The following is a 25,385-nucleotide window of genomic DNA, read 5'->3' as shown; positions in this document are numbered from 1 at the left end:
TTCCCCTGAACCACCAAAGCTATAGTGTCAAAATCATTACTGGAAGACAATAGAAAATAATCCTGCAGGTATTTCATTGCTCCCAGAGGCCAGTCAGTCTTGCATGTACTAATGCAGGTATCAGCCGATCAAGGTTTCTTTCTCACAGCATGACTATTTGTGGGGGGGGTTTCATAGCAGTTAATAACATTCAAAGTGTGTATCTAGGTTCCTCCATCTGGCCATGTACAAACGAAACATATTTCTAAGTATCAGATGGCCTTGCTCTCATAGCACCTTGTGACTCTGGGACTTCGGAGTAATGCTGTTTCTAAGCTGTCATTTGGTTTTATTTGAGAGTGAAAATCAGCTCTGCCTTTAGAGCCAGGCAGGTAACAGTAGGATCGTATGTGGTAAGAGTAGCATCTCATTTAAATTTTTCAAATTGTAACACTTGAAAGCTCTTCTTGATTTACCCCCAGCTTCCAACCCACACTGTGAACAGGACACAGATGAATGCATAGCCATTACCATGCTGCTGTTTTTCTCATGAAAATATGCTTTCAACCTGGTGATTCTGTGCTGTGCTGAGAAATAGAGGATTGCAAGTTCTAGACTCGTATCTTCTGATGGGTTTTAATAGTGCTTTGCTCATCATTGCCCTGATTGCTGAGAATAACATATCAAAGTTCCCAGCTGCTAGTGTCAGGCTAAATCTCGAGTACTAGTATATCTTGACAGTATTCATTTTAGCAGTTATACACATAGGGAATTATCAAGCACAGTGCTTAAATAGGGACTCAGCATAGGTGTAGATTTTAACAAATAGGCATTTGTAATATGTTTAGTTTTATGCAACAAGTCCATAAGTAATAAGCGTAGTTAAAAATACAGATATTTGGAATTAGAAATGTGAGCTGTGAAACCACTGTTAGTTGTTTTCTAATTTTGCTACTCGGTGCTATGCGACTAGTTGAATTACATGCGAATTCCATTCCATCTATGGCATAGGTATGGCACAGACATAGTTAATAGGGTACCTAACCAAACATGCAATGAGAAGTGCTACTTGTGTGACTCAGCATAAATTAGGCAGAGCAAAACAGGGTATGTGAAAGCCTGGGTAAGGGTAGAAATCTGGAGATCTTCCTTCTGATGGCAGTTGTGCATCGTCACAGTCTGTTTTGCCAGTCGATGGGCAATAGCTCAGCAGAGCTTGAGTATCAGGACAGATGGCTGATTTTAAATGCCATAAACATGTGGCAATAAAGGAGCATAATTATTCCACTTGCGAACCTATAGATCTCCATATGTGATTAAAGAATGACTAACTAAAAGACTTAACCCAGGAAGAGAACTTGCATTTTGATCAATCAGAGCAGATCGGCTGGCCAAGGCATTGATTAGATAACATGAGGTTGCCTTTCCCCCAGCCTGCCAGCTGTCCACTCTTGGATATGCTTTCTGCGAAATGGGCCACACTTCTGTGTGTAACATCTGCTGTTTCAGTGTGTTACCTGTCCTTGGTTGGTCTTGTTCGCAGAGGATAATAATCTTGCGTTGCTGCCAGGAAGCGTAGTTTGAGCCGAATGAGGAAGATTTATACTGAAGCAATGAAAATCTGGAGTGAAAACATGGTTCATGATGCAGATTGGAATGAACTGCTGCCACTAAGAGGAGTTCATCATTTTAAATTCACTTTTTTTTCCTTAAGGAAATGAAAGAGCTTTATAAAAGAAAGTTACTTAGACTGCAGTCTAAAGAACCCCAGAATTACAGCATGAAGGTTAAGTATATCTGTGCCTCAGTTGGTACCTTTACATATATTTTGATATCCTTGATAAGATGATCACTCACTGTTCCCCTGCCATGCTCAGGGAATTAAGCCCTTACTTGGTATATTCTTCATCTGCGAGTAGCGCACATATTACTTACAGGACGCTGTGTAAGAAAAAGTATGTGCTGTATGTTACTTTTTAAAAAAACAGCATAAAGCTTTTCTCAAACCTGGCAGTCTGCTACTTTAATAAATCTGTAAGTCATTTTTAACGAAGCCAGCTTCAAAAAAAAAAAATATATACTGAAATAAATGCTAACTATTCTTTGGAAGAAAAGCTACGTGCATTTATAGAAAATATTTTGGGAAACTCTACATTTTGAGGAAATACCATAAATTTGAATCATCATAGGGAACAAAATAGAGTAATATGGTCAGTGACACAACACAGAATATTATTTGTAGTGTATACGTTGCTGTAAGCTTTAGGCCATGGGTAGCCTAAAGTCTTCTAAAGCAGACCTAACAGCACCTTGCAAACTACTTATTGTGATATATCTCCTTACAGATAATCATTCAAAGCCAATGGAAATTGACGGGGATGTTGAAATTCCTCCTAACAAAGCAACAGTCCTTCGGGGTCATGAATCAGAGGTGTTCATCTGTGCCTGGAACCCTGTCAGTGACCTGCTAGCATCTGGGTAAGACAATGACTGAAACCAGCTGCTGCAATTAGAATGTATTTAGAGATGCAAGAACTTGCAAGTGTATACTAGAGAAGAACGAGTATTCTCTTCACTGTTTTTTCAGCCTGAAGCTGTTTTTTTCAGCAGTACTGTACCTATGTAGCACTTAAGTAATTATAAGGTGACGCAGAATATGAAGCATTTGCACGTTTAAGTTGTGCGCTCTGTGGCCCTGAGCACACATACATTTTTTTAAAGGTTTTTAAAATAACTATGGATAATTCTCAGAGTATTTGAAGTTCATGTAATCTACTGCTCTTGGTTAATGGTTCACAGTGGTGTCTCAAAGTTTGGCATCCATGTTTTCTTTTCTCTTTGGCTATGTCTGCGTTAGCGTGGTGCACAAACAGGAATAGATCTGTAGAGCAGCACTATTGTGTGAGGACCTTATGTCACCACTGTTCATACAGGGGGGCTTCAGGCTGGACCTAGTTTTGTCCGATGAGCTGAACATTAAGGAGTGGTTTGAGGGCATGTTTTGGTTGAGTGTCATTGGAAAGGAGTCTAGTTTGTGTTCTGCAGGCCTGCTCAGCAATGGCAACCAAAGCATGGTAAGTGGGACAGTCAGGAGACTGACTTACAGAAAAGCGCTTTTGATCCAAACAAAAATGCTAATGTAAACATACCCGAAGAGCTATATACAGACACTGTTGGAATCTGTGTTTGTTCATGTTTAAAGTTAAACCTTAAAATGAAGGCTAAGTTTAAGAAGTCTAGCTGGGAGCGTGGAGGAAAGCTGATAAACGTTAGAGATAAATGGGTCTTCATCACTTAAAGTTGTTAGCAGTATCAGAACACATTTCTTACAAGGAAGAGAGTCCCTTTTTTATTTCCAGCTTTTTGCAAGATCATCAGAATAGTCATCTTCTCTCTGTTGACTTAACACATGAAAACAAGGAATTAGAGTGCAGATAGGAAACAATAAATAGGAGAAATAAATACCAGGTTGGATAAACAGCACAAGATCTCTACAAGAGTAAAGACTGAAGTTTCCAAAGAATAATTTCAGACAACAAACTGGATTTTTAGAAAACAGAATCCTGCTGAATATGCTTCATTTCTGTAATGTCCAGGCCTGATTGTACTTTTAGCATCTGTAGCGCTAAGTATCTTCTTTTACTAATTTTAATTGGATATAGTGATAGAATTTGCAAAAACTGTATGTAGGGTTTTGGGATGAAAAACTTAGGGTTTCAGCTCTTTTTTTTCCATAGGCTCAGTGGGTCTTCTGGTTTGTGATAGGGTCCCTGGGTGACCCCATGATAAACAAGAGCAGTAATAGCAGCCACACTCCTATGCTATGCATTTGCTGTATTTTCTACTAACCGTATTCCTCTACCCACTCAGTTTTCTAGTGTCTCAGGCGATATTGCATGGCAGTATTACTTATCCCTAGCAAATGATTATTATTAAGAAGGGAAGTCGTGATCATTAAGGTCAGTCTCCAGTTAAAATAGGCAAGTATAAAACAGTTATTTCACACAGATTGTCCCTTCCCAGCATACAGTTGAGTGAGCCATAAAAAGAGATTTATTTAATGTGTAAATAAATAAAAATTAGGATTGACAAATGTGGAAGAACTGTAACATATGATACTCCTTAATCATCCCAGCTGAAATCTGAGAGTATCTTTTCAAGGAAAAATAAGTGAATCAAGGGAAGGCAAAGAATCTGTGATGTGCAGGAAATGTTACTGCCTCCATAATGATTTGTAGATCAACATCAAATGATCCTGAACAAGCACGCTCCTGTACTACTACTCTAACTTTTCAAGGTATGCCTAAATGCTTTGACTACCCGTAGATGTTAAATCATGGCCTAATAGTGAAGAAAACCTCGAAAACTAAGAAGAATTTAGTTAACCTCATTAAATTGTTTTCATGGTTGTTTCTTATTAAAGATGAAAATCTAGAGAAGGTTTTGTAAAATCTGGAAGAGCTTTCCTGCAGTGGAGACAAGCTGAATTAGAATTTCACGGGCTGTCTTGAGAAAAATACCTCTCATATTTAGGATCATTCAAATAAAGGGACTGTATTTGTTGATACAATAGATCTCCTTTAGCCCTGTCATCCTAAACAATATACTATTTAATAGTAAACTTATCCATTATGGTATTTATTTGAATTCTATGGAGAACAGTCTGCAGGTGATCAGTTAGCACACCCACATTATTATCTAAAGGACAATCGGTGGGGTGAAAGGATACCATACAGAATTATTCTTTAGGGACACCTGGTGGCGCCTGAGATGAAGTGAAGATGCTGCTTTATTCTGGAGAATATCTGCACAGCTGAAATTAGGCATCTGCTCAAGTGCTCTGTCCCTCTGCAGGTACCTACATCTCTCAACTCATTACATAGGGAGTCACGTATAGGTGCTCAGACCTCAGCTGTTGGCTTTAGCATTGGTAACTCCTTCCCGGTATCTGAGTCACCACTCTGCCAATGCTTGCCGTACTCGACTGCTTCCCTAGGATCTGTAGTTTGGAGTCCTAGTGTGCATAGTTTAAATGGTGGACCATTTAATAAACCAGAGTATGCACTGCAGTGTCTGAAGAACCAGTGAGTGTTTAACTTTGCTACAGGGTGCTAAGCATTGGTAGATGGATCCCTGGGACAGCGATATCTTACACAGCTTCAGGTAAACCTGGAGGGTGATAATCAGAACCATTACTCAGAAGTCTAAGATAGAGGAGTACCATCTCATTATCCCTTCAATTAAGCTTTACCTTCAGTGTAATACGTCTTTCTTAATAAGCTTTGCTAGTGATTTTGGAAGCACATAAATACATGCGTGGTTATAAGCTTTGCTACTGATTTTGGAAGCACATAAATACGTGCGTGGTTAGAAAGTACAGTCAGGTGCTGTGTCTTATGCAGACTAATGGCAATGCAATGAAAATGCAAACAATTTAGATCCATGTGCATCTTGATCAGATTTTAGCCTGCTCATAAGAGACAAGTATGTGATGCAGTTAGCCTTCAGGTGATGCAGCAGTGAGTGCCTGATGAAGCTTACGTGAGTGAAATGGCATAGAATGCACAGAAGAAAATGAAACTGAAGGAAGAGAGCTGAGTGACTGATTATGCCACTGCACAAAGAAGCATTTGAGATGTCTGGTATAATAATAGTGCAAGCTATCATCTACAGGTAAACTATGTGTTACAGCACCAATTAAACAAGGGGGAGAAATTCCCCGAGATCTACAGTATGCTGCAGTTCTGTTTGTCCTTTACAAAGTAATGCTTCAAAAAAGAAAACTGCAGTTAGTCTGATGCACGAACACTGAATTGTTAGATTCTGTAATAGCCATATTGTGCTGCCCAGTCCGTAGTTTTCTTCTGGTTTCCCATCTGCCCGATAGTACCCATCTGTTGTCTTCTTAAAAAAGGCATATAAAAACCTAACTATTAAATAAAGGAAATAACACATTTGTTCTGTTTATAAAGTGCCTAGCACAATCGAATCTCAATTCCTGGCAAATTATTTTCTTCAAGCCTTGTTACACAAGCAATAAATTTTTCTAACAATTAGCGGCAGTTTAGACAGCAACCTGATGTAATCTTCAAAGCACTGAAAGAATAATGCAGGTTCACAACCTAATCTGAAGCAAGCTGTGTAAGGGGATTTGTTTGTAGAATGAATTACCCTAAACCAGAGCATTGGTTTCCAGATTAGTGAGTATCCCACTGGTAGAAAGGGATTTTGATATTTGATGTCCCATCTACCAATTGCTATGATTTTTAGGGTGTGAAGGCTAGCAAAGGAATAGATACTCTCTGGACTTTGCAAAGGGCTATTTAAAAAAAAAACCAAAACAGTGGAGACAGGAATTTCTCTGATCAAATAGCCAGAAAAAATATATTCTGTAGGTGCTCTTCTTCCTCCGCCACACCCATAACCCTTGAAGTGGAGGATGGAGGAGACTAGGAATACCAGTAAAGGCTATCAAAGGCATGACTGTCACCAGATGCCTATGAGAAGAATGCTTAGATGTTTTGAACAGAAGCATTGTAATAGTACAGTAAAGTGCATACATACAGCCATGTAAGAGGATTAATTACCTTTTATGAAGGAAATCAACATTCCAAAACAAGTAGTTGCATACAGTGTTTTGGACAGGTTAAAAAAAAAAAAAAAAAAAAAACAAAGTAGGTGCTTGGCTAAATCTCAAGATTTGGCCATTCCCAACCATAATTCCAATTTTGCTCTTAAAAGCTAATTGTCTTCCTCTTCAAAGACTGATTTCTTCCATGAGATGTCTTTCAATATCTAAGTTTTAATTTTATGACACATGTAAATTGTTACAGATGGTTATGTTCCCTGGGTAGTGCAGAAGCCCATTACGGCTTCGTCCGCATTAGTAAACTAACCATGCCTGGGAATATTCCTAGGCACTGAGGCCAACTGGCACAGAACGGCCGGTGTCTGTGCTAGCAAACGGTCCTGGCTGCCAAACAAACTGCACACTGGGAATCGTCTCTGGACGTTGTAACCACCAAGCCATGCCCAGGAGTTATTCAGAGAGAACATCAGGGCCCGGAGCAAGAGTGCTAATTAAAACAGGCCAAAATCTGGCCAGGGAATAACCTATCAGTTTTCTAGCATAAGTCATCATGGTCCAGTGACCCAGAGTGTTCCTGAACATGCTTGAATTTCCCAGTATGGAACTGGACGGACTGTGAATGTCAAGGCTGCTAGAGCCTTGAACTCCAAAAGCTTTTCCAGTTGAATTTAGGATGTTTCTGTTAGCGTGTTCAACTGCTGCTTCCGAGAGCGCGCTCCGTTCTGTTACATCCCACCATGCCCTTCAAGTAATTCTTGTAGCTGTGAAGCAGAGGGACCTGGCCTCATTCCCAAAATCCACTAACAGTAGGTATCATTGCTTATCTTTGCTGATCTATACCGGCCTCTTTCACACAGGGGAACTTTGTCTCTTGCAGAGTGCTCCATGCACCTTTGCTCTCCGTAGTCAGCAAAATAATTAGCCACGAAAGCTGTTGTCCAAGATCTTTCAGTTATGGCTGTCTCTGTCAGAGTCAAGACAGAATGTTTCTAGGCCCTCTCCTGTCATCACTGTGGGTTTTATATAATACTTTGAGTTACTGTATTTCTCATATCAGTGGTTTAGGATCCACTGGGAATTACCTTTCTGAATAATCCTTTTGAATTAGCGGGTTGAGGGGGTTCATTTCACACATCGCCCCCCTAGTCAGCACCAGGTGTTAATTCTGCTAACTGTAAGTGCTTATTCATTAGCAGGTGACTTTACTGGGGCCAGTTTCCTCATTGCATCAAATCCATTAATGCAAAGCCGTCAGCTATTAGGCGAGGTCTGCTTGAATAACCTGTTGCAGGGAGCAATGTTGTCGAGTTGGTGGGTCAGAGATGTCCCTCTGGATACTTCCGAGGCACTTCCCTCTACTGACTGCCTAGGAAGTGTAAGTGCTTACTTTAAGAGACCTGCTTTATTAAGGAGAAGTTAGGTGTGTATATTATGAGGAGGATTTTCCTTCCCTTTATGCTTTTAATAATCTCTTTTAAAATAAACTAATCAAAAGTCTAACCTGTTTGAGCCAGAAGTATTAAATGCACCTTAGCAATATTGCATATCAAATAACACTGATTATAGGACTTGCAGCTGAAGATTAGAAATACCAAGGTTCAACAACCATCTTGCAAATTTCTTTACCCCAACTGCAGCTATTTTAACCTCCACGCTGACAGTTATGGAATGGAGATTTTATATGTCACAAATAAAATTCTGCAAACATTTGTCCATCTTGATTCATGATTATACCGGGGCTAGAGAGCATGAAATAAAATTCTTTCAGAACTAGCCTTCCTAAAATTTGGCAGTACTCTACCATAGTGCAGAACAGTATACCTATTACTCAAGTGTTCATGACTTGCATGTTGGAATGAGCTGCTTTATCATGCAGATAGAAATGCTTCTGTGGGCTAAGGAGATTAAATATCTTTCTGAATTGTGCTTGAACTGTGGTCCTCTAATAAGGCAGGGTTCACTGAATCATTCAACAGAAATCGGAATACTTTCCAGAGCAGAGAATACTCTTTTTTTTTTTCCCCAGCAACAAAAGGGAAGACACACAAATACCCCTGCCACACACTGGTAGGCTTATAAAGCCTCTCTGCAGGGACACATAATAGCTTATGTAGCCTTAGGAAGAAGAAAATGGAAAAACAAAATTAAAATACTGGAAAATAAGATTGCCCAAGCATTGCCAGAAAACTGACTAAATAAAACTGTTGAAAAACAAAACATAACCCTTTTAGAACTAGCAAATAGGATATTGTGTTTGATAGCCAAGTGACTGAGTACTTTATTCACAGGGTCCAGTAACAAACTGGATTATTACAATAAGGGCAGGACTGGCCCAGAGTCTTATATAGTGGAGAAGCCAGCACTGAAGGGCTTTCCTACTTAGCATGTTAACCAATAACACAAGCCTATGAAAGACTTATGTTCCCATTATTGTAAATTATCACAAGTAAAAATTTATTTTCTAGCCAATGTGCAAAATTGTTGTTCAGTTTTCCAGACCTCTGAAGAAATAAGGAGTTATATTACAGTCATAGCTCTGTATGGTGGCAAAAATTGTCCTGATTTGAATTATTTCTTAATCACTAACATGAAAGATAGGTGCCAAAAATTAAAGAATGGCTGTACAGCAGTAGCTTGCGGTTAGGCTGGCAAAGCCCTGGCCAGCCATTACATCTCAGCTTGACTCAAAGTGTTCAGAGGCGATGGGGCACATTCTCCAGGCGTGCCGTGACCCAGCAGAGCGCAGAGCTCAGAGCCACTGACACAGGCAGAGAGATTTTTGCTTTTACAGTTGAACTGTTGTTGTTGATATAAAATTTGGCTAAACTATTGGTAAAATAATAGACAAAGATAATCAAGTTCGATACTTGACTGGTCAATATTTGCACTCAAAGACACGTCAAGTGTTTAAAATTTGCCTGGTACTTCTAGTATAAATAATTAAAATGTTTCATTAGTAGACCAGAAGAAAAATTAATATTCTCTTGCAATGGATTTCCTTTTCAGTAAAACATGGCTTATCAAAGCAAAAATGGATCTTAGGTTTTTAGTCTTCGAAGGAAGACTTTTTCTGCTTGTTAGTGTATAGGAAAGGAAGTTTTAGTCATCACTTTAAAAAAAGAAAAAGCTAACACATCAGGTATAGCAACAATGAAATTTCATCTAGACTGTATGAATTCTTGGAAATACAAGACAGATCCTAATTCTACTCCAAGATTCTACTTACTGCATGTAAATGAAACTTGCCCTCTGGAGAAAACAAGCAATCCAGGGTACTTCGATTGTTTTGATTGTTGTTGTTACTGATTGTTCAAAAAAAAGCGGCGGAGGGGGGAGCAAGAGACAAATCCCAATAAACTAGAAAGTGCAGTATCTTCCACCCCATTGCAAATTGATTTCTGACCTCAGAGACCTTTTTCATTGAAAAAAAGATTTATGCAAAGTGAAAATAAATATATTATTTACGAGCAGGTTATGATAAACACTTTACTTCCTCCTCACAACTTTTTCTAAACAAAATCAGAGTTTCAGCCTGGAATACAAACATCTCCCTAGAAAAGATTCAGTCTATAAAAAAGATTAAAATCCTGATGCTGTATTTGTCTCGCTCTATTACGTCGATAGATATTTTGCCACTTTTTCGGACAATGTGAGCTAAGCAGCCAAGCTACAGACAGCAAAGGAGCCTGTAGACATGAATTTAAAAAATGAAATGGAGATGAATTTTAAAAATTAATTTCAACTGCCTTTCTACTTTCCTAATCTTGAGGTTCTGTACCTTGATTTAATGCTGAGAGGCTGTTTTGCAAACAGCTTCTGCCAGAGGCTGTGTTCTGGTCTGTCCTGAGCAGAAGTCTCTTAGGAAAGGGCCATGGCCAAATTAAAGGCGGCCTTAAGTTCACCTCCTGCTCCTGCAGTAGATGTCAGAGGAACGCAGGCAGGACCAGGGAGGTGGCACCGCGGCACCTTTGTCACGCTGCTCGAGGTCCCCTTCCCTGAGGGTGCTGCCAAGGCGACCCTGGAGGTCCTGCCACGCCGTGGTCAGAGCCTACCGCAGCACCGGGGGAAAGCCAGGGACTCGGCGAGCCGTTGGGAGCTACTGGGACTGTGCACGCTTTTTGTGGGTGCAGCCTTTGTGTTTCTGTCTTTATTGGGATCTCCACGGTGTTACGTTTGTCATGCGGAGTTCCCCCAGACTGTCTCAGTTACGGCGATACCGACTTCAGGTGTGAAGTGTGAAATGTAGAGAGCAAGCAAATGTATTTTAGGTAAAAATTCTCTGAATAAAGCAAATGATGATGTGGATGCAGATGATATGTATAATTTAAATTTGTGTTTGCATTTTTTAAAAACTATACAGAGTGCAGGAAGGGTTGGAAAGAAAAATTACTTTTTAAAGGCTGTGATGTTCTCTCAATGAAAACAGAAATAGAGGTTTTTCATTGTCTGCTGGGTCGCCACCAAGAGGAGTTTTCATCTCTGCACAATTGCTTTTATAGATCCGGAGACTCAACGGCCAGAATATGGAATCTCAATGAAAACAGCAACAGTGGTTCCACTCAACTAGTTTTGAGGCACTGCATAAGAGAAGGAGGACACGATGTCCCCAGCAATAAGGATGTGACTTCATTGGACTGGAATGTAAGCTAACTTCTAAGACTGTGCATGGTTTTTAACTGTCTAAATTTAATTCAGAGGCAATTACAGCTGCTGCTCCATATCTTTTATATCTGAGGTGACCAGAGCTCTGTCCTAACCTACTGACCTCTTGTTTCAAATACTCATAATAGGCTGAACTTTCCCCTACATGCTATAATTTTCCAGGGCTGTTGCCATCTTCAAGCTTAATAATGATGTATTTATAGCTCTATTTTAGGAGCATGGGTAAAAATAAACTTGGCTAACTTTAAGAATGAAGATTAAACAAGCAATCTATGTAGTAGTGAAGCCTGATTAATAATGTATCTGCATTTCATAGTTACTTTATTTTGGCATGTAAGGAGATACAAGCACCAGCAAAGCTTTTTTCGAAGTTGGACTATCAAGACCCTCTTTCATTTGAATTATGCTGTGCATAGCAAAACATGTTCACGTTATTGTCTTTGTCTTGGTAGGCACATGTGTAGTCATTCTCTCTTTACCTACCCACCTTCTGGGTGGAACTGTCTTGCCTGATTCCTTTTTTACTTTCATCCTGCAAAACCTTATATCTTAGATAATACGGTCCTGCACAGAGAAGACTGAAGTGAGCAGAGAGGACAGGTATTGTTAAGGATCCCCAGTGTCTGGGCAGTGTCTTTGGGCAGCTTTAAGGCTGCTTCATGTCTCCTTCCTGCCACCAAGCATTGTAAAAAGAACTTACAACACCTTGCAGGAACCTTAATTAATTTTGAGATCACTTGCGTTCCCTCTGTTTTGCAGATATTAGTACAGACAGAGTGATCACATCGGTCTTGTTTTCATAGGAAAACAGATTAAAAATTAAGTACCAGAAAGGATTCTTAGCGGTTACATACAGTCTCAGTTGCTGGCCAGAGACCAAGATTCAATTAATCTTTACAGCAATATTATTGTCCTTCAGGTGAGCTAGGTGCTTCACAAAAGTAAAAGATAAGGCCACTGCACAAATCAGCTTCCCCTATGTATTTTATACTTGACACAATGCAAGAAGTTGGTGAATAGTACGGAAAGCAGAGGTAGGTTAACAAAGCAATTGAAGGTAAAACCCAAGAATATTCATTCCTTGTTTCCTGTGGATGTCACGGTGAAGAAAAATACTTGGGAAAAACTGCATTGAATAGTAGGAAAAGAGTAACTGAAAGAGGAAAACATGCAAAGGTGCAGAAGAGTTATGAGAAAAGTTGTCCAAAACATATAGGGCATCCTCTAGTATTTCCTGTAGTAGTTCCTTGCCTTTACAGACCTAATTGATCACTGATACTTCACTTGCATTGTGCTAGTACTTAATGTAAGGAAATGTGCCTAATTTAAACACTTGAAGTGCTTCCAACTTACTTAGAGTTTTCCAAAGAATGTGAATTACCACGAACAAATTTGGATAAAGTACATGTAGTCCCTGAGCTTTCCTTCCCTTTTCTCCGTTTGCTTGTATCACCTTTGTTCTCATCAGTGGTCCCAATAAGTGTGTATCACAGTGAAGTTGGCTTAGGTTTTGATATTTTTCCCCCTACATCGTTATACATTTGAGTTAAATCTACAACTGCTCTGACTCACTGCTTTTGGAGGGTTGGACCGGACATACGTTTCAAAGGATTATTTTATGCTTTTTCCTAATTTCCTATTCATGATACTAGAAATGCCATCTGCCTTTATTGTGTAGTTAGAACCACAATATTAATCATATTTCACTGTGAAAATTTCACACTGGTGATATTAAAACAGTTCTTCTCTGGTTTATGTGATTCATGTTATAATAAGAAACATTATTTCTAAAGGCCATATTCAGATCATGTCCTTTGGTACCAAGGGTAGGATTCAACTCCCTTAGATATAACCATCTGAACAAGTCACCTAGACTCCTTCTAAGTCAGCAGAAAGAGAGATGTGCCTTCGTGGTGGTCTGGGCAGAAGTCTAAAGCAAATGGGATCATGAATTACACTCCAGAGGTGTGTGATGCTCTTAGTTATAGAGGGAGACTAGGTTACTCTCCTAAACTAACTCCCAACTTCTGGATGCCTGGAGGTAAATGGGGTGAATCTCACTCCTAATCCAGGTGCTGAAATGTTAAAGACTAAATGCCCAGCTCTAACAGTACCTGTCTCACCAGATTGCGGAGTCAAGTTCCTTTTTAATTACTCTCATTCTGGCCCAATAACTCTAGCATCGTTGGCTGCACAGGAGATATATCCTTCAGTGAAGGTCTTCCTTCAGCACAACACATGTAATTTGCTGATTACAGTTCCTGGGCTTGCTTTCTTCTAATTGGGACCCGTGAATCCAACTTTTCTCAGGCTATCCATCATGGTACTATGCCTCTGAGCATGTGTGGGAGTCTGTGTTCAGACAGGTAGGAAGCAGCTTCTTTGGTGGTAGACAGCATTTGAGGTGTTAACCGTGAGTGTAGGTGGCTTAGGTGTTTAGGTCCTTCTTTCAAGTATCAGTGCCTGAATTTCACTGAACTGGGATTTAGACAGGATTTAGATGATCTGTTGATGTTTTATAGGCTCTTTATGTCTAAGAAGTACTATCTGTTTGTTATCTGGAAGAATCCCATAGAATTTGTTACATCTTGTTTTCTTTTTCTAATCCTTTTGATTAAATGACTGGTACCTGATGGCGTAGCCCAGTATTTCACAGTATGTTAGGGGTTTTTATTTCCGCTTTGCTGTCTGCAGTAATAACCTTTAGTTTTAATCATAGTATAATCTGTCTCAATGTGTGGACTCAGATTTCCCATAAATCACAATGCACAAACCTTTAAAAAGAAAGAAAAGAAAAGGAAAGGAAGGGAAAGGAAAAGGTTGGTTGAAACAGATTTCCTCTAGTATCGACCTTTGCCATTTGTATATATCCCAACAGAGTGATGGAACACTATTGGCTACAGGCTCGTATGATGGTTTTGCAAGAATATGGACAGAAGATGGTAAGTCAAACAGCATTTACTGTTCTTAAGCATCAAACAGCAGTGAACTGTAATTTGGCTAATTTGTAAACAATTTGTAATATTAACCTTTTCTTTATTCCAGGTAACCTTGCAAGCACCTTAGGTCAACATAAAGGTCCAATATTTGCCCTGAAATGGAACAAAAAGGGGAATTATATTTTAAGTGCTGGTGTTGATAAAGTGAGTTTTAAAAATACATTATTCTAACATAAAAATGTGCTGATTCAGTGAGCTTGTGCTGCTGAATTCCATAAGATTATTTTCTTCTCCTCCAGGCATCCTGGAGAGTTTACTTTTCTTTAATATGTTTTAGTGTGTGTTGATTACATTTTTGAGGCTGCATAAATGTGTACTATTTTTATGTAAAAGATTGTGCTTTAAAAAAAACAACTGCATTTGCCCCCTGTGTAAAATTGCATCTTAAATGTGTCTCAGTTAAGGAAAGAACTGCTTCCAGTACTTATGGTTGTAGTTTTATCAACTATTTCCAGGAAGGAAGTGATCTTAAAGACAGTGCACCTTTTAGCTCATCTAATTATTGAAACACTTTTATTTGAATGAAATATATTTGGCTTCCTATGCAAATATGCAAAAAAAATGGTAGTTCTGAACTCAAAATCAAGCAAGACGTAGTTACAGCTGAGTGCATATTAGAGATTAAAATGAACAGATGACCGATGATGATGAGCACAAATGCATTAAAACTGAAACTGAAAGTACACAGCATTCATCTTGCCTAACTTTCCATATCTAAACATTAGATATGTATGTCATCCTTGGCTTCCTTTACAAAATCTGGAGAGAAAAATGGCACTTCCAAACAATGGGTTGCGTGGCCTGTGTCACAGTGAGATGCACTGACAGTGCTTCTCTCCAGCTACTGACAGAGGGAGTCTAGGGAAACTAGCTCAGGCTTGTGCATCTGATTTGTAGGCTAGATGAATCCCTATATTTTCACCTACTTGTGAAAATGGAAACTTAGTTTTATTCCTTTTAATACTGGCTTATATTCAGCTACACTTGTCTTCCAATGGTAGTTCCATTATTCTGGCAAACTTACGTTCCCAATAACAGCAGTGATTCTTTAGATGATCCATTATCAGCAAGATGAGGCATCCTTAATTTATTTTCTGGAATCATAAACTCCCAATAAATTGAGAATTCACTCAGAAGGTGGTATTGAGCCCTACAGGGGAGTTGCTTACGTGTGCTGTGAGTATGGATTAAACCTGTTGTAAGCAAGTTACACTTTGGTCTGTGCCACCACAGTGGCAAGAGGTAGTATGTACTCTGCTGCTAGATAAACATTTCACTTGGTAGATTAATTGTTAGAAATGTAGTATCACGTAGTTTTGGAATAGAATTCAACTTGCATCTTTGAAAAGGGGAAAAAGTCTTATGTGAAGAAGATGAGTGAAACAGCTGTAACAAAATACTTATTAAAAATGTGTACTGCTGTCTTCTAGCATTATTCAGAGAGAATATGCCCATTCTTAGCAGTTACATTACTTCCTTTGTAGGCGTGATACTTCTTTATCTACACTTAGATTATTATTCTGTAATATTTGGAAGTGATTTCTGTTTTTTCAGCTGTTCAGCACACAAGGCTCTCTGCAGTCAATAATTTTATCAGTCCATCTTTTAGAATTGCTCCTCAGCGAGGGTGGTCTCTGTTTGTTTTCTCTGAGCTGAACAGTCACTAATCTTTTTTTTCTCCCTTCCTTCGGATGCAGACAACAATAATTTGGGATGCTCACACAGGAGAAGCTAAACAGCAGTTTCCTTTCCATTCAGGTAATTTCTGCATAACTCTTGTTAGTAAAATGAAATGCAGTTTTTAATTTTGTCAATGTAATGTATCGTTTTGTAAAACCTATCTGCCAGAGAGAAGTTTGAACGAAGTTTTTTGTGCTTTAACTATCCTGAGTATCGTGGCTTGTGGGTTTATTCTTTTTTCAGAAAGATGGGGTTCTGTGAGAATCAGCTTTGAAAGTCAAACTGATTCTAGGAGAGGATTTAAACACCAGCCATGTCTACCTAGCTGAATGATTCTGTCATTACCTATGTGCTTGAATACTACCAAGTGGTGATTTATGAAGTGACTTTCGTGGAGGTGTCTGGGATCTCTTCCACTCTTTCTGCTCCTGTTGCAATGAAGCTTACTTGAGACAGAAGCAGCCGGATCTCTCATGCAGCTTGCATTCATCACGGCAAGCATGAAGGTCCTCAGCAATTTCTTAGCTTTTAATTTTGACCTGAAGTTCTTCAGTATTTGCTTTCTCTGATTATCAGAAGTCAGTTGCCAACCTTGAGTTTCAAAACCTTGCTGCACCAAAACCTTACTTGGATGGTCTTTTGTAGATCTGGTCTGCTTCAAGAAGACAGGAGATGTCACAGATACTAAGTAATCTTGAGTAACAGGCAATCATTGACATAATCTTAAATTCACCTGAGACCAGACTGGTTAGATGATGACTGAATTCATGATCCAAACTGGATAAGTTGTCAAAGTGAACAATTTTTGAGGGGCATAGTCAAACAGAGTTTAAAACCACCAAAACATTACAGATTCTGATGCTAGAAATGTTCATCTTCCTGTGTGTTCACTGTAACTAACCCAGTTTTAAATACAGCAGGCTTTTGCAAGGTGCTTACTGGTGTTTAAATCCACGTATTTTGCTACTAATTTTAAAACATTAATTTTCGCATGCTTTTCAACTCAATTTCTAGTTGTTTCCATTCTCACATTTTCACAGAGTTATTAATATGCAGTAGCAATTGAAATGGTTATTCAACAGAAGACAAAAAGTATGTCCATGCACACAGCAGATCCATACTCTGCATTTTTGTCACTCATCTTCTCGCTTATTAATGCAACTGTCAGTTTGGAGGAGTCAGTGTCTGCTGACAGATTTTCTCACTGTGGCATTTATTTATCTATCATAACTGTTCCATAAAACCAGACTTCACACTGTATAGTGATGTAGTTAATGAGACACTTAAGCCTTCTCATCCCTAACTATTTATTGATCCAAGTAGTTGTGGATTCAGAACTTGGTTGCCCCTTCAGAATCACGTTCACTGATATGTAGCTGTCTTAGCAGTGATGTGCATCAAGGACATATCACTCCATTCCGCTTTTAGCAAGTTGAAAACTTAACTAGGTCTTCCAATGCAATATGCCGATGTCTATCTGCATTAATAGATTTGTTTTAAAATTCTTATTATGTATGGTGTTTGTCTTTGGACCATAAGACACAACTCAAGTGGAAATGTGGAGAGGTTAATTCTATTCTTTTTTTCATTATTTCAAGTATGTTTTCATAGGGAAGTAAAGCATTTAGGTATTAAGGAAATTGCTCATAGGCCAAAAGCTGGAGTCTTTGTCCTCACAGAAGTCTAAAGCCACAAAGACCTCACCTTGTCCTCTTTGCATCACTTATTCGCCAGAACAAACTAACAGCAAATTCCTTTCCATATCTGGAATCTGAAAACCTTGTCTGCACAAGGATTAAAGGTGACATTTTAACAATTAAAAGTCTAGTCTAGACAGAGTACAGTTCCTTTAACACATACTTGTGTGGCATACTTCTTTGCATACTTCTTTGAAGTCTGGGGATAGTTGGCCTAGGAATAACATAAATTTTTTACTCTCAGCTGCTTTACAACAACTTGTTTAGTTTACACCCATATGGACAAAACTGTCATCTTAAAATACATAAGGAAGACTCCTTTGTCTAGGTCTTGAAGGCCTCTCTATCATTGATGTTCCCATGTACCTTTAAGGTTTTATGGTCAAAATATGTACGGAAGTGGATAAGTAACTTCTAGGGTTTCATTATTCTTTGCAAAACTATGAGTCATCATAGGGCACTTGATCAAAATATGTATTCACAAAGCTTATTTCTTTAAAATGGAGTCAAATAATCCAATTTTCATATCTGCTGGTAGATGTGAACGGATGTCTATGCATGCAGGAACAAATTGGTTAAGTGATACTGTAAGAGGTATTTGTATGACCCAGTTTTAGACATCTAAGTGCTCTGAATCACTCCCTGCAGACACTTAACTCTATCTTCTGAGCTTCTAATTCTGAATCACACCTAAATTTGTTCAGAAAAAGCTTAAATATTGTCGGGATTTATTTTAGCTGCATTTCTTAAGGATTTGTTGCTGCTTTTTTTAGATGACATTCTAATTGGTTTTATGCAATTGGCTAGTATCCTGTGGTTTTGGAGACACTGGCAATTTGATTACTTGCATCAAAACCCATGTTTGGTTGTTTTTCCAGACCATGTATTTATCCAGTAAACTTATGATTAAACATACCAATAAATGAATCAGTATTGGTTATTGACACGCTATGATTCAAATTATGCCGCAAAGCAAGTCCATCGCTTTAGGTGCCAATAGCTCTCAGAAAATTACTTTTCAAGTCATACATATCATACTAGATATTAGCCCTGAAGGCATATTGCTATTAATGAAGATAGATTTTTGTTTGCTCTGAAACAGTAATACAAAGCTTGCAGCACAAAAAGAAAGACAAACAGGCAGTTAAAGAAACAAAATCCTTTACTGTTTCCTGATCCCCTTTCATGTTCATTGGAAAACTCAGAAGTAACCTGCCTTCCTCACACAAATCTCCTTTATATTTCTGCAATGTAGAAATTCCTTACCTGTCACACAGAATTATTGAGCTTTTTCATTAATATTCTAAAAAATGTTTGTATATGAAACAATTTCAGCCCTCCATTCTCATTTAGAGAGCTACCTGATGATTCGGAAGGTGACATAGATCAATCTCATTTTGCAGTTCATAAAAATTGTAACAGGCAAAAACATATTTAAATACGACAGGCTTGGGAGAACAGGTGTCTTTTCACCTCTGTATTACAAAAGTATTTTTCTGAACATATTTGCATAAGGCTTTTCTTGATTTCATTTTAATGATAAACTTGCCTTGTATTGTTGCCAGAAAGAGATTTAACTTTGCTTCCTATATGCTGGTCTCGTTCTGACACACTTGCTTCTCACAGGAGTGTGCTGAGAATGAAGATTTCTATGTTTTAGCAAGTCTTATGTCATCCTCTGGAGGGCAGCTAAGCTCTTCCCTGAGCAAAAAAACAAGCAGCACTCATAGAAACGCAAGCAAGCTGTATGTCAGAAGTTCCCTCCTACTCCTGTGCATGCTTTTAGTCTGCAGTGACGTGCTGTAGAAAGTGGGGGTTTTTGGGTTTTCCACACTTTTTGCAAAGTGTGTGTCTGTTGCACACAGGCACTAGTTACATGTTCATGTGCTATCTGTGTACAAAGTTTCATTAGTTCAGTCCTAGGTAATGCCAAACCCTCTACAGAAACTCTTCCTCTCATTTCAGATCAGCTTGATGAATGTGCCTATCTTAAATCAATCCCCAACCAAATTAAACTGAATGTAGGTATTATTAATCCACGTGTCTGCACGGAACAATAGGTTTGTGTCAGTGGTTGCATAAAGCTGGTGCAAAGGAAGATGGCCACCTGCGGCTTCTCCCTCCCGTGTGTCGTGCCTGGGATTCACAGGGAACATTTTTTTCTGACCCAGCTGAAATTATCCGTGGTTTTTTCTGGATTAGTTTTTTCCCAGGTTCTTTGCTGAACTGGCTTACAGAGGAATGAATGGTAGAGAAGGCCCAAGAGACGTGTATACGGGAGCGGGGAGGGTGGAGGTGGATTGTTTTGCCCCCTCTTATGTAACTTAACCCAAAAGATTCTCGTAAATAGATGCCACGCTAAGCATCCAGATTATCCACTGCAAGAGAAAAAACAATTTGTGCCCTTCAGACAGTCCCTGTCGTCCCTGTAACTTGTAGTAGGTGACAGGCCAAGAACGAGCTTTTAGTCCATTTGATCCAGATAGGTGACAGGAGGAAAATTATTTGGGATAGCTGTTTCTGTGCTGTGTTCCCTGATGTTCCTTCCATTGTTTGTACCTCACAGCTCCTGCTCTGGATGTAGACTGGCAGAACAACACTACGTTTGCCTCCTGCAGCACTGACATGTGCATTCACGTATGCAGACTTGGCTGTGATCGTCCCGTTAAAACCTTTCAAGGACACACAGTAAGTTTAAGAAGCCCAAAATGTTCATGATAAAGTCCCAGCAGCATGTTACGATGATGGCAGATGATGTGTTTGCAGGGTGTGTTCTAGCACCAGAGATGTTCCAGCCCATTGCTTCCCTAAAACCATATTCCTTGGGAGTGATTCACTGCCTGTGAGAAGGGATAAACTGTTCTAAATCACCGTAGGAGGCAAAACCTGCAGCTTAAACAGTGAGACTATTTATATGTGGCATGAGCTGCAGACTAAAGGCACATTAATAAATAGGATTTTGTTTTCCACTGGCTTAATTTCCTTTAGTAAATGAGAACTATGAATAAGAAGAGAACAATTTACCTCCAGCCATTGCTCAGTTTTAGGATCAATTTAATCTAATAAGATGTATTTAAGATATATTTCCCCCTCTTTTCCTGGTGGTATTTAATGACTGTCAAAGGCTACTTTTTCTAGCTTTCATCTCATACTGACCTGTAATTTAGAAGTTAACTTCCAGAAGTTGCTGTCTCCCTACTGAGGAAAAATGGGGCGTTTGGAGACTTTTATCTAGTCTATGGTTAAACTGATATTAAACTGATATTTCATGACAGGTTGTACATTCCTACCAACAGACTGGTGCTTTTTATCTTTATATGAAATGCACCATTTTGCACATGATGCAAATTCTTACTTCAAATATCTGTACAGTTCCTTTTAATGATAACCGAAACATCTAAAATGGATAAAGCAAAATTTAGATATTTTCCAGGATTATTTTCACTGAGACGCTGAGCCAATTTATGTTTTTCAAAAACAATCTTTCCCTTTTTGTGAATTAATTTTTTTTTGTCCATATGTATGACCCTCAAAAAAGCTGAGAAAACTTATTGATTACCAAGGGGATATGCTAGGCTTAGTTAATTACAAAGCACTAGAAAGATTGATAGAGAAAGCATTGCAAACTATTCAATATTCCATCCTGATTTTCATTTACACATATACCTCTCTTTAGAGAGACCAGCATTGTGGTAGAGCTGCAATACTAAGAATTACACACTCCACAAAACTTTACATCCCACCAGTACTTTGTATTGAAAATTTGCATCTCTGAGTTCTACAGAGTATTAACTGAAGAAATATCTTCATTTTAAAAAGAAGTTAATGCTGTATCATCAGTCTGCTTGGTTTGAGCGTTTATTTAAATCCTAGCCTATGAAGAAGGGGTCTGAGAGACTTTGTGCCAGAACACGTATCAGAAGACTGATTGTGTGTATTGTTCACAAACACAAAATGGTTACCATTCCTAAATGACACTTAAATAACATGTTCGGAAGCAGCACTGCTTTTGTTCCCCCATAAAGCAACCAGGGCTGTAATATGTGGTTGAACTTGTTGCATGCGTAAACCCCGAGTGCCCTCTCCTGGGGGCCCGGTACAATGCAGGTAATGGGAACGTTTACTTCATAAAATCACTTTTTATTTCAGAACGAGGTTAATGCAATCAAATGGGACCCATCTGGCATGCTACTAGCATCTTGCTCCGATGATATGACATTAAAGGTAATATAATTTCCATTCCTGCTCTTCAAAAAGTAAAGGCAAAAATTATGTCTATTTCTTAATCTTCTCCAGAGTGATGGTACTGTATCACTTAAAGTTATGCATGAACAGTCGTTTCATTTTGTCTCATATTTCTTAAAGTCAGTCTGAAAGATTGAACACAGAGAAGCAGCCACTGGGAAAACTGAGACATCCTATCCAAATAAGTGTTATGTGACTGATACAGCACTGTCACAGAATAATCATAGTTTAAATATACACACATATATATGCATATATATACATCTGCTTCCCTGTCAACAGAAGCACAATCCCTATGCTAAGAAGCAGTCTATCAGTTACACTTTGAAAAGAATATAAAAATAAAGAGTTTTCTTTCCCGTTGGGTTTTTTTTTCTGAAAATAATGTCATTGGAGCCATTTGATTTTTTTTTTTTTTTTTGGCAATAGCTTTGGATTAAGCAATGGGACACAACATATATATATTCAGAGCCCACCAAAAATTTGAATCGCTGTCTGAAGATGCCTATCTTTATCCACTCACTGTGTGGGAAGCCTAAGGCAGCCACGCTGCTGATGTACGTGCCTCTGTTAGGTGCCTGAAGTTAGGTGGAATGAATCTGGGTTCTGGCTCGCAGGCAGCATAGGCTGCTTTACCAGCACACCTGGGCCATTACGCTGTACCAGCACAGGATTGCTAATACAGGGAGAGTCTGGGCTTGCAGAAATACTTTTCACAGTAGAGCTTTTCCAGCCCAAACTCCTCTCTTATTCTCCTTTCCCAGCCACATTAATGAAGGTTATGTCTATGTAGGAATAGCTGTATGTTTTAACAGCAAAGCCTTCCTGCTGGACTGTTGATTTATGCTGGTTCCTTGAGCAAAGCAAACATCCCAGGGTTTTGTGGATAGAGTTGTACCAGTAATACAGTTTCCTCATAGTATAGTTGTGTTAATTAAGGCTCATACCTCTTTCCCCTGCTGATTGACACAGCTGAAGCAAGAGACGTTTCTAGCACACACACAGCCTGTGTATAAGAACTGAAAGTGGGAGAGCAGCAGAACTTGTAGATGAGAGCTAAGTGAACATCAGCATTACGAATGTTTCCTCTTCATAGGTAGCCTGACTTCTGCCCAAATCTACTCTGTCTTTGCCACATATCCGGTGGAGTTTTCATCGCTCTGGATTCCAGCTGTATTATTGCAGACTACTGACAGAACTGGACATTTAATCCAGTTTAAAAAAAAAATAAATAAAAAAAAAAATTAATGTTTCTCAGAACAGAAAATAGGGCTAGAAGAGACTGAAACAGAGCACCTTGTCTGTTATGCTGCCACAAATCAGTATCGTAGTAACCATTATTGTTCTGCTTAAACATCCTGACCCAGCAATAGCACATTTTTTTTGGTGCCCAGTTGTGTGCTGCATTTTAAAAACCACTGTGGCTCAGTGTCATTGGCACCAGTTCAAATTTCTGACCACTGAATTTGGCACAAGAGCTAACGGTTTTCTATCCCCGGCCTTGCCTAGTTTTAAAAACCTCCAGGGGATGGAGACTGCAAATGCCTCTTCAGGCAATTATTCTTCTTCCTTTTCCTTTGGAAATCAGTCCTCTCTGGCTTCTTTTTCTTCTCTTTTCTTGGAGTTCTCGATATTTTCCTACAACTTCTTGGAACATGTTGCCTGTTAGCAATAGAACATGGCTAAGCTTTGTGTAACATTTCCAAAAGCAGACTCAGGTATGCTGTTGAAAATTCAGCATAAGAGCACATCATTTCCCTCATAGTGCAGACTTGCAAGTGAGTAAAATCATTACTACATTTTCAGTATTTCTGAAATTGACTGACTAAATTTGAGTTATTTTCCCTGCTGTGAATTAGCTTAATCTTATTTTCTCAGTTAGCTGAAAAAAAGATGTACTAAATTACCTGTCATCTCTGTTGAGCATATTCTTTATCTCACACTGAAGTATTTGGCCACGTAACACTGCATAAGTAGCTGATTGTCTTCCATCATCTGTGCTATTAAGAACATGAGGAAAACAAATGGAGTTCAGGAGGAAAAGGAAAATTTTACTGGCATAAGAGAAAATTACTAGGTTCTAAGCAGTTATTGAAACTTTCTTTTCATTCTTTAAAATGACTGCTGTTGCAATGTGTGACTTAAACTTCAAGTTAAACTTCTCTAAGTAGAGTAACTTAACCTTCTGTATGAAAATACAGTTACAGGGTATGGGCAGTACAACGACTATGTAGTTCTTACCTATTGAATAAATAGTACTATTAAATGTGTAGCTCTTTCCCCTAATGGAGTTATTCGAACATGTGTGCCAAACTGCTGCATTAATAAATTGTTTATGTGTATGCATGTGTGTCGAGATCTTAAATTAACAAATGATAAGAATAACATAGAACTGAAATACTTCAGCTGAGAAGAGATTAGTAACGTTGCCATTTTTCCCCTCCATAATTACTCTGACTTAGATTTGGAGTATGAAGCAAGATACCTGTGTACATGATCTTCAGGCTCACAGCAAAGAGATTTATACTATCAAATGGAGTCCTACAGGACCAGGCACCAGCAACCCAAACTCCAACATCATGTTAGCAAGGTAAAAAATAAGCCTCTTTCTGTTGCCTTCCAAGAAGAAGGATTGTCTTTCTGACATGTAACTCTACTGTCACCTTGCCGTCAGTCTTCCTGCAGACAATTCCAGTAAAAAGTACCTGTGTTCGTAAATCAGGGGGATGGATCCAAAGGGAAAGGAACTATATTTGAAAAAGGAAGAAGAAAAAGAAGGAAAACTGAGTCACGTGATAGCTAACTTCTCAGCTGCCTTGATAAATGGATTGTAAATTTGGCATTGCATCTTCACATCCAGCATCCGGTTGTCACAAATGAAAGTACTTAATGAGGCAGACGGCAGCCCATTCAGCCGGTTGGAATGTGTTCTAACCAGGGTCATGCAACTCACCTGGGCAGATACTGACAATTTTTATAGTCTTGTTAACTAAAAGAGAAAAGCTTGGATAATCTTTAAAATTCTACAAATAAAATTTGTTCAAAATTCTTCTTTGGTTTAGGAAATACGTTTACTTGTAGAATGCCAATTGATGGTAGTACCATGGGATTATCAAATCAGTTCATGGTGTGTTGAGTTTGAGCAGGATTTGTATCGAAGCTGTTTTACTTATTTTACTCTTAAGTCAGGGAGTGGACAGGGAAGAACTTCACTTTCTTGGAGTTGTTCTTTTAATATTATTTTTAATACCAGTTATTTCCTTTGCCTTTCTCTAACCCCACAGTTTGGGATTTAGATGGAGTGTAGCAAAAACCAGCATTGAAACAAAGTGAAAAGAACCGCAGTTCTAGAGAATTACAGAATGCGAATTGATTAAATAATGCAAATCCGTTAGGAATAAGATGTCTCTGGAACCATTTATCCTATCAACAACAATATATATTTGATGTTCCTGAATAACAGCAGGTAGAATCTCAAAAGGAGGGAGCTTGGCCCTCTTAGGGCAAGTGGTCTGATCCTATATACAGCACACC

The 25,385-nt window shown here is 38.8% G+C and overlaps 1 protein-coding gene across 4 annotated transcripts in view; it reads left to right on the top strand.

Moving 5' to 3' along the window:
• Positions 1–25,385, top strand: part of TBL1X (transducin (beta)-like 1X-linked) — a 179,549-nt gene that overhangs the window by 147,242 nt on the left and 6,922 nt on the right. For all 4 annotated transcript variants that reach the window (XM_010581590.1, XM_010581587.1, XM_010581588.1 and 1 more), the window contains 8 exons: positions 2,325–2,457; positions 11,068–11,209; positions 14,109–14,172; positions 14,276–14,373; positions 15,927–15,987; positions 20,173–20,294; positions 21,756–21,830; positions 24,314–24,441. In XM_010581590.1, the coding sequence (XP_010579892.1) occupies positions 2,325–2,457; positions 11,068–11,209; positions 14,109–14,172; positions 14,276–14,373; positions 15,927–15,987; positions 20,173–20,294; positions 21,756–21,830; positions 24,314–24,441 (823 nt within the window). The remainder of the gene's footprint in view (positions 1–2,324; positions 2,458–11,067; positions 11,210–14,108; positions 14,173–14,275; positions 14,374–15,926; positions 15,988–20,172; positions 20,295–21,755; positions 21,831–24,313; positions 24,442–25,385) is intronic.

This window comes from Haliaeetus leucocephalus, unplaced genomic scaffold (assembly GCF_000737465.1).
Source record: "Haliaeetus leucocephalus isolate CR32 unplaced genomic scaffold, Haliaeetus_leucocephalus-4.0 Scaffold795, whole genome shotgun sequence".
Lineage (NCBI taxonomy): Eukaryota > Metazoa > Chordata > Aves > Accipitriformes > Accipitridae > Haliaeetus > Haliaeetus leucocephalus.
Note: the sequence above shows the minus strand (reverse complement) of the source record. Positions and strands in the feature narration are given on the sequence as shown.